The sequence below is a fragment of the Triturus cristatus genome, chromosome 8 (assembly GCF_964204655.1).
Source record: "Triturus cristatus chromosome 8, aTriCri1.1, whole genome shotgun sequence".
Classification (NCBI taxonomy): Eukaryota; Metazoa; Chordata; class Amphibia; order Caudata; family Salamandridae; genus Triturus; species Triturus cristatus.
Window position 1 is genome coordinate 958,455,871 of NC_140591.1, and position 12,558 is coordinate 958,468,428.

General features: G+C 44.7%; 1 protein-coding gene across 1 annotated transcript in view; it reads right to left on the bottom strand.

Annotated features, from left to right (window-relative positions):
• PHEX (phosphate regulating endopeptidase X-linked) overlaps positions 1–12,558 on the bottom strand; it is a 1,454,229-nt gene that overhangs the window by 32,097 nt on the left and 1,409,574 nt on the right. The window contains exon 20 of the mRNA XM_085622474.1: positions 5,841–5,945. Coding sequence (XP_085478600.1) covers positions 5,841–5,945 — 105 coding nt within the window. The remainder of the gene's footprint in view (positions 1–5,840; positions 5,946–12,558) is intronic.

Sequence of the window (12,558 nt, forward strand, 5' to 3'; positions counted from 1 at the left end):
CAGAAAGCACCTGCATTCCATCAATGTGCAGGCAACAGTGGGCCACCTGGGAATCGCCACCAACGTCGTCGCCAACTACCCAACAGTGTGCATGATTCCTACTTCTACTGACAGTCCTTCATCAACCATCGCTAACAGGATGGCACCCATGGAAATGCACTGCTCGTTGGCAAGTGCCAAATAAACACACCACGCCCCCCAACTGCACAATCATGCAAATCACAACTCTGGGAATGCACACGTCACAGACTCACATTCAACATGCCAAACAACATGCCCACCCACCAGACACGACAGCATAACTTACTGCGGCAACCTGGGCTAGCCATGTACATGAGCCATCAACGGCATGGCACCTCAGCCACACAATGGCGGAATGTGGGGAGAGGTGGGAATCAGGCATGTGCGACGGAGGCAAGTGACCCATGAATGAGAAGGTACACATTGCCAAGTGTGGCGGAGATGTGCTGGACAGACTGCAGTATGCAGACCACAAACATATCCATGTCCACATACACCGCTGGTGTATGGAGTGTAGTGGACAGTGGATGCAACCATGCCACCCCAGCCAGTGGGGAAGATCCCGGAAATGTGGCTTGTGACATCCCCCACTGTAAGCATGTGCGGAGTGGGCTGGCCCTGCGTACACCAGGCCAGCATAGGGGTGTGAATAAAAAGCACGTAGCTCCGGGTGTGGTTCTCTTCCGGAATGCCCAACGTCTCTGCCAGGGCGGCACCACCCAGCCCGCCAAGAGGCCGACGGCGTCACCGTGAGCGGTGTTGCCTGTGAACCTGTGCGCCTGCTGCACCCCGGGCCGCTGGTCATGCCCACCCCTGCGCAACCAGGCCTCACTGCTCACCTGCCGACACCGGTGTGTGTCAAGGAGGGCTCACCACATGCCGGTGCAAGCCCCAAGCCCGAGGCCCGCGAGTCTAGCAGCCTCCTCAGACCATCACGGCCTCCGCGACACAGGCCTGTAGTACCCCTTTCTTGTTTACATACTCCACCGGCCTACACAGCTGCCAGGTCGGTCACACATTTGGAACTGATTACGCAATGGCAGAGTACACACTTTATGGCTGAGTTTATGTTTTATGTCACTATACTCCCTTCGATGTGGTGCCACCAACTCTGTGCATAGCGTCCGCACGACACCTGTCTGTGGTCCCTTTCTGACGACTGCCTTTGACCTACACTGCGGTCGATTAGGTCACACATTGGGAACTCAGTCTTGATTTATTTATGGCAGCTTTTAGATCATTTTACTGGCCTCATCGCAGACTGCATACCCCTACAGCTCCGGTGCCACTAAGTCTGTTCCCCGACAGCCGTGGACACTTTCTGGTTGAACTTTGTTGGTGACTGAGTCCATGGACTGGGGGTTGTCTTCATCATCATGTCGGTGATACTGATTTTTGGGCGAAAATGAGGCTGTAGCATTCCACTCCTCAATGTTCCGCTTCCGGATGTCTTCTACCCTCTGCATCAACCCTCCGCCACATTCATCTCGGACATCGATGAGGACCCGCTCAGCTCGCATGGCCCATCTCACTGCACCGCAAGTCACCGTCCCGAGGCGGTATGCCTGTGCCGGCCGCAGTGCATCCAGGGCCTCTAACTCTGTGCTGCTCAAGTCAGGGACCCTGTCCGGTGAGATATTGGATGGCCTCGGAGACGATGGCCTTGGGGTCCTCAACGTCATGTGTCTGTGGCCCTGCACTGTCTGCTGCCTCCGGACTCAAATGCGGTCCACCAGGGCTCACACATCAAATCGAGTTCTGACCGGCCCGGATGTCGCATCACTGCAGGAGGCACAAGTCACCACCGCCAGGACCATCTCCAAACGCCAACTGCCAGAGTCGAAACAGCCATACTGACAGACTAACGGAGTTGCTCACACCTGTCATGGATGCCATCATCTGCCTGATACCCTGCTCAGCACTCCAGGTGCCCCTAACTCAGTGCACCATGACTCATGGACCATTTCTGAATGAGTTGTGTGCTGTGGTGAGCTCACGCAGCAATGTCTCCTCAGGCAGTGTGGGAGACCTGGGACGATGATGCATGTGTAACACACTCCACTGCAGCTGCATCAGGAATAACCCAAAGGGACACAACCTTCATATTTTTTTTTCACATGAGCATGCTCATCTCTAGTGCCCCAACCTCAGTGCACTGCAACTAACGGACACTTCTGTTTGCATATTGGGTGACCTCTGTACTTGCTCTGGCTTCCACCATGATGCTCCACAGTTGTCTCTGTAATGCTGGTGTTTTCTGTTTCCGTTTTAATGGTGTTCACTGTTCAAGTTGTTGCCAGCACCAACCACTCAATGCGTGCTGGCTTACACTCACCCCACACCCATCAAGCACAGGCGTCACTGTATATGTGACCCTGGCAATAAAGGGGCCAGGCGCACGTGCCCGTGGCCAGTTCCACAAACTATCTGCGTGTGTCTGTGTGGTCATGATGTATGCATGAGGGCCCCGGGGCCTCCAACATTACATTGTGCTGTGTAGAGCAGATGCAACCATGTCACCGCTGGCAGCGGGTAAGACCTTGGACATGTAGCTTTGTCGTCAGCCACTCAATGCGTAAGAGGAGTGGACTGGGCTGTCGTATGGAGGTCCAGCATGGGGGTGTGAATGATGATTCCAGGGTTCTGGCTGTGGTTCATTGCAGGAAATGTGCACATGCATGTGTATCTGTCGCGGTGTGGGTCTCCTTTGTGGGTTGTTGGTGGTCCCTGATGGGACTTGAACACCCACGTATGTGATCTACTTTGGCTTCCATGAGCTCTGACCCACCCGCACCTGTTCGGCCACTTCCTTTTGGCATTCTGACACCTGGCATTGGAATGCGATATGTGCCTAGGTGAAGTGTTGGGAGCCAGCCGTGGTGGCGGGTGCTTCCTGCTGTGTGGTCTGTGCAGGGGCTGGGATCTCCTCTGTGTGGCTTGGCTGCCCTGCTCCTGGGGGTGGGTTGACTAAGATGGCCAAGGGCTGTTGTAGGGCATCTGTGTCGAGGTGTGGAGGTCCTCTCCAGCATCACTGATGAGTGGTCTGGTCTGCTCTGCTGGAGGTGTTGTTTGTCCATCTGCAATGTGAAGGGGAGATGTATGTTGACATTGTGTTGACATGTATGTTGGTGCATTGTTCTAGTTTACATGCAGACTGTATGACTATGTACATTGTGACTGTTTGGGAGGTGCTGTATATTTGATGCAGGACAGTGGACATTTGGACTACATGATGGATGTGTGGCTGTACACATGCATTTCCATCTCACAGTTTCCTGCTGTGTTAGATGTGATTGGCCTGTTTCTGCGCATGAGCGGACCCAGTTGTGTCCTCTGTTCTGCAGTGTCGGTGTTGCACTTTGTGCCACATTGTCGTCGGATGTGCTGTTATTGCTATGTGTGTGTGCTGCAGTGTGCCTTGGGCATCAGGGACATGATGCAGGGTCATTGTGGGTGTGCAGTGTGCTACACATCTTTGTGCATGTGTGACATTGCGCCCATCTCCTCCCCGACCCCCAGGACCTGGTCGTTACTCACCCTGTTGATGTTGTGTCAGGTCCTATCGAGCTGTGTCCGGACTCCCAACTCCTTGCGCCGTCTCCACCCTGATGACTGAGGCCTCCATTTCCTCCAGCTCCTCCTGTGGCACATGACTCCCACCTCCTGTTGCCGTTTCTGCCTTCCTGTTGGCAGCGGGTTTGTGCTTGGTTTGACTTTTCACATCATGCCAGCACCTCTTGTCCTCCTCCATAGACCTCCGGAACAATCCAACTGCATTCACGTTTGTCATTTTGACGTTCAGTGGGTGGTAGTGTTCTGTCACCTCCGTGACGCTGATCTGGTTTTCCTGTGAACTGCACCCCGTCTGCCTCTTTCTCTTCTCCTTTGCCTTCCCCGACCACGAGGTTCCTTGCTGGTGGTCTGTGGGGCTTGTGGGGTTCACGTTGGACTCTGCACTCGGTCCGGGTGCATCCATGGTGCTACGCAGTTTCTTATTTTCTCCCAATTTTTATCTCTGCTTTTAGAGTGCATTTTCCCACATGACGCGTGGAAATTGCAGGCCTGTTGCTGGTTTTCACAGATTTTTGCATCGCTATTGGCCTCATCGCTGCTTTTTTTGCGTTCGTGTTTCGCATTTTTGCTGCGTCGCGTTGACTTTATCGCGGACATTTGACGCGTTATCGTGAGCCTAGCTCATGGTACCGACGGCTTGTGAATATCACATTACCACAATGTTAATTTCCCGCGATAGACTACGATGTGAAGAGTTGCGTTAAGCTAATTTTGCGGAGAGTATCCCCCTTAATGTGTTGTGTTTTCCCTTTTTATAGTAAACTGATTTTAACAACACTGATGAATATAGCATCACTCGACAGTGTTTTTCCATCCTCTTTATCAAGACAAAATTCTTCTGATGTGCATCACAGCTCACTTACTATCCAATTCCAGTGTTAATGCTGACAGATGCTTTGCCTTCTATTCAGCATAAATGTGAGACTAAGACATTTATCATTTTTACCATGGTTAAAACTTTATGTTCCACCAATGCTAAAGTTGTCCGGCATGGACCAACCTTTTTCTGAAGGTACTAATTTATTTGGATTCACACAAATCACTTAGTTTATGCACAGAAAATAAAGAACATCTTACATTTGCATGCACCTTCTGGTTTACTGTTAGAGTTAAGGTACACGTGCACAAATCCTTTCTCTTTCACCCTCAGGAATTAAAGGGGTGTTTGGATGAATTAGAACCAATTAAAAACGAAATCTATCATTTTTTGACACTAAGTGTAGTTTTGAAAATGAGATTTTTCATTGTGCCAACAGTTGACAATAGTATGTCAACTAAGTTAAATTTAGGTGTGCTCAAAGTGCAGTGGCGTATGTCCTAATTTAAACTGTTTGCTTTAATTGGATTTCTCATTGAGATTCACAAAGATTGTTGACCATTCCACATGGGGCAGCAAAGTTTGCTTAAAATAGCAGCCCTAGTTGAACAAAACAATACCCTTAAGGCATGTAGTTTTCTGATGGAGTCAGAGCCTGTATTTCTGAATACCACTGAACACTATGCATTAATAATTCTGGATTGCAGATACCCCACCAGAGCCTCATCACATTCATCCATTTAGTATCTCCTCAATGATTACATGTGGATATCTTCATATTTATTGTTCAGAAATTGTGATCCTATTAGCCTTGAATAAATCTTTATTACATGCTATTATTGTCAAAAAATTACAAACAATTCTCTCTAGTATTTGTCAGCTAATTAAGGACTGAGGACATTATTAACAGGTATAATACTTGTTAATAAAGAAGTATTGATAAGCTGCTGACCACTGATATTAATATTGAAGAGTGTTGGCTTGTACACATTTTTTTAATCTATCTCTAAAAAAAATCTTTATGGTGGATGGCTGGTGTGAGGGGGTACAGGAGTGAGGGGGAAGAGGGAGTTTAGGAGTTCTTGATATATGCCTTGAAGCACTACATGTATTCGTAAAATCAATACAAATGAATGAAACCTAAAAACCCTCAAATGTATCTTATCTTTTCTTTACATTTTCTTTTAAAACACAGTAAACAAAACATAAACATTTTAAATATGTTATAAATATAGATGTTATTTTGGTAATATGCAAATATCTAAAAAGCAACATATTGTTGATTGTCTTCATTCTTCTGTTTATCTTCCTGTCGCTCTAAACAATTATGATAATCTCCCAAAACAGCAAGCTTTTTAATTTACTCATTCTTTCAACTTCTGTGAGTGCCATATGTGCAAAAAAATCATTGTCTTTTACTATTACTCACATGGGCATAACTTAAGAAAAAGAGCTGGTTGTTGTTAAGGCTAAGGCCAGGTAGGAGGGCTTCTTCAGCTCCTTGCCTCTTTTCGTTGATCCATTTCCTGTACGCCTAAGGAGACAGAAATATATTCACTAGAAGCTCTACCTTATAATCAATTTAAACACTGCATTTACTTAAATTAAAACATCAACTCCCAAAGAGGTTGATCATTTCGCAGATAAACATCCTGAAAAAGAACAACATTTAAACCCTGTTCTGAAAACCCTTAGCGATATTGAATACGTATTCACTACTTCACTATTGTATTTCTAGATCTTTTAATTTGTATCTGTTGATCTATCTGTGTTTTTTCCTATGCTCCCCATTCTGTTCTTGCTCGAATCTATACATGAAACTGTTTGAGCTGAAAAGAAAAGTAGAACCTTTTCATAAATGAAACCTCACAGGCTGATTGTGTCACTCACAGATGTTATCGTGCCCCATAATGGTTGACAAAGCAAAACCAAAGGGGATGATGGACGGAGTGTTGAACATTGCAAGCACTCACCCCCAGTCATTCTTTAACTCACTCCGCCACCCCAGACATGGACATATGCAAATCAGTCTGACCCTGTGCCTCATGGAACAGTCCAGCCCGATCTGCCAAGCCATGTCTTCCCTGGACCAGAAACAAGCATCCTGAGACCGGTTTCTGGCTAATCAGCCATCATCAGCCAGGGTAGCTTGAATCCAGTGGCAAAGTGAGCAAGGGACCCATGTCTGGGCATACCCTGCCAACTCAGGGCGAACAAAGCAAAACCAAAGGGGATGATGGACAGAGTGTTGAACGTTGCAAGCACTCACCCCCAGTCAACTGATCTGGGTTTAATCCATCATCATTCTTTAGCTCACTCCGCCACCCCATAATGGTCGACAGTAGTACGCAAATGAAGAGGTTTGTATATTGTGCTTGCAACATTTGTTTGAAGCTGTTGCTTGTAAGGCTACGAAGACACAATTCGGTAAGCACTATCGCTCATAATATGATGGCCTGACAAAGTAAAAAATATAATAGAATTCTGAAGATTCGTACTATTTCGGAATATAGCTCAACAAGCAGTACTGGCCATAAACGTGTTGTTTTGGCAGAAAAAGTGTTTCTCTTGGATGCAAAGTTTTTTTTCTCCTTCCAAATGACCAAATTGCAAATCTACAGCACATTCTATTAGAATTCACACTCATTATTGTACATGCAATCTCTGATTGAAAATAATTCCGACATTAGGTGGAATTCTGTGGCTGTGACTGTGGTATTACACAAACAGAGAGTTGCTGTGGTTAACTGTAATATACAAGAGTACACCTTGGTAATTATCTGAGCAAATTGAGACAAACTGGTCTTACTATATAGTCAACATCTTTTAACAAGGAAATCACACAGACTCAATACATTTCAGCCATTATAAATGACTGTCGTAGATTTGAAAGCATGATAACAGCTTGGATATCACAGGCTGGATTTGCAGCAACAAAGCTTATGCCTGGACCAGCTGTGGCCTGTGCAGGTAAGAGCAGTGTGGCGGTAGGGCCGGGTGGGGGAGGGGGGATTTTGACAGACGATGACGAGGGAAAAATAAATAAATAATTAGTTTTCCCATGTCATCGTCCATCGAAATCCAGACGCACCCAGCCTCACTGCTTCACCGCTCTTACCTGCATGGGCCGCAGCTGGCATAGACATACGAAGGCACACCAGTATGTGAACACTAGTGTGCGGATATGAATTTGAAGTCATGACTGATGTGGACTCCTGCCAGTGGGAATCTTCCCTGACTTGGAGTCCATCCAACCATTGCTTAGTGGAAATGAATTAACTCAGAAGCATTCTGTTTGATAATGCTTTCCTTGCCCCTAAAAATGTCAGCAATGACCAAAGTGTTTTTTTTTCACTGGCATTGTGAGGGTAGTTATAGTTCATTCTTAGCTAACCATTTGCTGGTCTGGGTTGAGAGAATGTTTGTGGCAGACAGTTATGGATAATAGTGGGCTGGCTCGAGGTTGGTCACAGTCTTAGCAGTCCAAGAGGCCGCATCCACCCTCAAGTAAGGTGCCACTTAGGTCCCTTCTAACTTTGTAGGATGAAGTGCTTGGCCACCCTCAGCTGTAGCATTTGCTGCAGTGCTACTCTAAACAAACATGGACTACTTGGGAACTTTTCCAATCAGCCTCTAAGGAAATGTTAGCTTTTATAATTTCTCTCCACTTACCAATAAACATATTATTTGGAACAGGTTTACTGAGAGACATTAGAACAATAGAATGTCAGGTGCTCCACTGAAGACAATGAAGTGGCTCTGGGCTAATAATTGCTGGTACAAGTCTTCTGCTCCTACATTCCAATGTTTGCCTTTCAGTTTCTCCCTTTTTCATTTAGAACATTCCATCCTCACTGGGTGGGATGTTCTAATATCCTTACAGCCCTTTTGCCTCATGTTTTTAAAGGCCCTCTCCTTCATTATAGGCTCAAGTTAAGGGCCTTCAACAACCAGTATTACCCTTGGCAGTTAGTATAGGATAGTAAAATATAACTAACTTGAGAAATCACACTCAATTTCTCATTGATTTCATCTTGAACTCATTTTAAAAATGACAACAAGTGGCTTCACACTCAGAGGGATTATTTGAGGAGATTTTATTTCATTGAGTGGATTTCACCACTTGCCATCTGTATGGATTAATACCTTTGCTTATAACTTCCATTCGTGAAAAATACCAACATGGTATAAAAAATAAATTCATATTCCCTAAGAGTAATGTGCTATGTATTACTATTGGTTAGAGAGAGGATGGACCTCATGACCCACTTGAAGTTTTGTGTCTCTTGAGTTCAGGCCCATTCTCACACTCAACAATTGTAGTAAATAATGTCTTATGCTCGGGAGAAAACGAGTGACTAGGGATCCTAGAAGATACTATTATCCCTGTCACCCCGGTTAGAGTTCCCAGTGCAGCTACACTGGTAAGAAACGCTCCCCTTATAGATGGGCGTGATCGAGGGTCTAGGGGTACATCCATAAAGTTGGTAACTTGGAATGTTGCTGGTCTCAAAAATAAAATAGATGACCCAGTATGGAGAGAATTTATTGGTGTGGGTGATATTATAGGACTACAAGAAACCTCGGATACAGGGAATATCCTGAGTTTGGATGGTTACTCGAGTTATTTTATTCCGGCGGTTCCATCTAATATGGGGAGGGCGAAGGGTGGCATGGTTATTCTAATTTCAGCTACCATTCCCGGTACCCATATCCAACTAGATACGGGATCACGAAACTGCCTAGCAGTACAAATTTCTCTGAGTGGGGTGGGAGATGTCCTAATTATTAACTTTTAGAACTCATACGACAGAGTCACCACGACTGATCACCTGGCCATGTTAAATCTTTTTTTGGCAGATTACAAGGAGGTCAATAAAAATCAATGTTTTATTATAGTTATGGGAGACTTCAATATCCATGGCTGTCCGGATAAATGTTTGTCATTAGATCTATTAGGTCCAGCAGAGCAAGGGGAGACTCATTTTGAACATTCTGCACAGGGAGATCTCCTTGAAATAATTTTGGCGGATAATGGTCTGATGCTTCCATCCACGTTGGATGAGGAGATACCTACCTTTAAAGGGAATGGCAGTCACTCAGTTATTGACTATATCTTTATTAGCTTAGCACTGGGGGATAGGATTCATGGATATTCGCCGGTTTGGTCACATTTCAGCGACCATAACCCAGTGGCCTCAGTGTTTCGGACCTGATCATAAAGCCTGTGATAGCTCAAAATAGAACGGACAAATCTGATATTCGTCCAATAGATCAAGCCCGTAGGATTAGATGGAGTAGAGTCATACCGGGACACTTTCATACCAACTTAATAAGGAAGGTAGGATCCGAGCTGGACACGTGTTTGAATTTGGAAGCAGGGAATGAGGAGGTCTTACGAGGCTTTTTCAATAATTTGTACCCAGGTCTCAGCAGACCTTAGACGTACAGGGAAAGCTAAGGATCCTGCTGAGATGGGGTGGTTTGACCGAAACTGTTCGTCAGCCAATAAAAAGCTGAAGGCCGCCCTGAATTGTAAGCCAGTGAATAGGGCTACTGTGGCCTTATTAAGGAAAAGTTATAATAAAGCTCTGGAAACCATAAGACTGGAGATTAGGGAGGATGCCTGGGAAGAATTAACCTCCGTGGATGTGCTCAGGAACAGCGCCAAATTCTGGGCTGTCATAAACAAACCCTTTTTCCATGAACCTTGTAATGACCAATTAGACTGTGGTATTCAGGAACAATTGTGGTGCTCCCATTTTAAGTCAGTCTATGAAGGGGAAAACTGTGGAGAGGTGAATATGCCTACCCCTATTTTTGATCCCTATACTTTAACGGTCACTAAGATTGAGGTGGCAGACGCTATCGGGAAGATGACGAGCAATAAGGCTCCGGGTCCCGATGGCGTTCCAGCAGACCTCTTTAAATCAGATGTCAAGACCTGGTCCACAGTCTTAACAAACGTTTTTAACAGGGTATGTACTGCAGGTATTCCGGACACCTGGTCTGAATCTGTCATCGTACCTATTTTTAAGAAAGGCAATAGAGGGGATCCCAGTTGTTATCGCCCTATCTCTCTCATTGACTCTGCGGTGAAGGTGCTAGGGCGAGTGGTTCTAGGCAAAATAACAGCTTGGTTGGAGGATACAGATACCCTTTCATGCCTGCAATATGGGTTTAGGAAGGGACGAGGCACTATAGCTCAAAGCCTCAACCTTCAGCTATTAATTGGAAAATACACCATTGCCAAAAGGGGTACGCTATATTTAGCCTTTATGGACCTTTCCTCGGCCTTCGACCGAGTGAATAGGTCCAAACTTTGGGGATTGCTCCTTAAGCTTGGCATTGATAAAAACATTGTGTATTTTCTCGCTGATTTACACAGGCACCTTACAGCCACAGTTAGATATGACCGCTTAGGTAACTGTACGGGCAAGATTGGGATCACTAACGGGGTTAGGCAGGAGTGTATTTTAGCCCCCCTACTTTTTACCCTCTATATTAATGAGTGCTGTTTTAACGGAGGCGTGCAAAGATCTTCCAAGGGCTGGCAAGTATTCCATTCTGGCATTACTATATGCGGACGATGCCGCTTTAATAGCACGCACAGCAGTGGGGCTGCAATGTCTTTTAAACCTATTTGCCAATTTTATGAAAGCGCTGGATTTAAGTGTGAACTTTTCAAAATCTCATGTAATGATCGTGGGCAGCAAGCCCAAAAGATTCAAGACTATGCACTGTGAAGGGTATGTTTTATCTAGGGTTACAAGATTTCCATATCTGGGGGTTATTTTTGACGATAAGTCCACCTGGTTGCCCCAACTAGTTGCCAAACGTAATGCCTTTGCTAGGTCTATCTTGGCTGTCTTGGACTTCGCCCGTAAATTAGGGGTGAAGCCTTTACAGGCTGTGTTGAAAACTTATGACGCCAAATGCACCTCAATAGCTATGTACGGAGCTGATCTGTGGGGGTTCAAAAATGTAAAGGCGTTGCAGGTGGCAGAGGATAAGTTCTTGAAATCTATCTTATCCATTCCCCAGTCAACACCTGGATATATTGTTCACCAAGAGTGCGGGGTAGAATATCTAGTAGACCGCATAGCCTTAGCCCCGCTATTGAAATGGATCTCAATATGGTTAAACCCTGAATTAGAGCTGAATCATGAGATTCTCAGGGATTGTTTAGCCCTTGAGTATGGTAATACCATCCCCTGGTTGAACTATGTTAAAAAACTAACAATAGAAATGGGTCGTCCAGAATTGTTTGATCACCCAAATAATTTACTAAAGGGGGATGTGAAATGGGTGAAAGATACATACAAGCAGTTGGTATATCTAGCAAGAGAAGAAAAGGAATTATTTAAACCAACAGTAAGGGCTTACCAGTTGTTAATTACCTCCAGTGGCATAGAACCCTACCTGGGAATCGTCAACAATATGAATCATCGTTACTTATTGACTAAGTTTAGATTGAAAAAATTCCACCTTCTGCTTACCGAACGCCCAGGGTGGACGAAGGAGATGGATTTAGAGATTTGTTCTTGTGATAGATTCTCTATTAAAGACACTGTGCATTTTATTTTATTTTCTAAACATTTGTGCCCCATTCGTAAAAAGTTCATTATTCCTCTTATTAAAGATAAGGGCTTTAGACAAGTTAAACCTGCTCTTTTGCACCTACAGCTGTTGTGTAATACCTGGGAGATCTTTAATATAGCAAATTTTTTGGCAATAGCAATGAGACTGAGGAAAAAGATTAATTGGCTATAGTGTACATAGTGGGAAATTTATGAATTATGACCGAGTGCTTTGCTTCTTTTTTAATGTGTTTGTATCGTTCTTTTTAATGATAATTAAAATGTATGTCTTTTATATATATATGTAATTGTATTGTATGGTTTGTAAAAATTAGTACAATCGTTCTGTTATATTTTAATAGCGGTCTTGACTTCGATGTACTATGTACTATACTTTTATGGTTTTTGTTATGAACCGAATAAAGTATTTCTTGACTTGACTTGTCTTATGCTCAGCATGTTGGAGGTTGATGTTCTATAATTCTGTGTTCATAACCAAATAGAGTTGCAGGAGAGAGGCATAAGTACAACTGCTTTCATAGGAAAGCATATGATTTCCTTTTCACA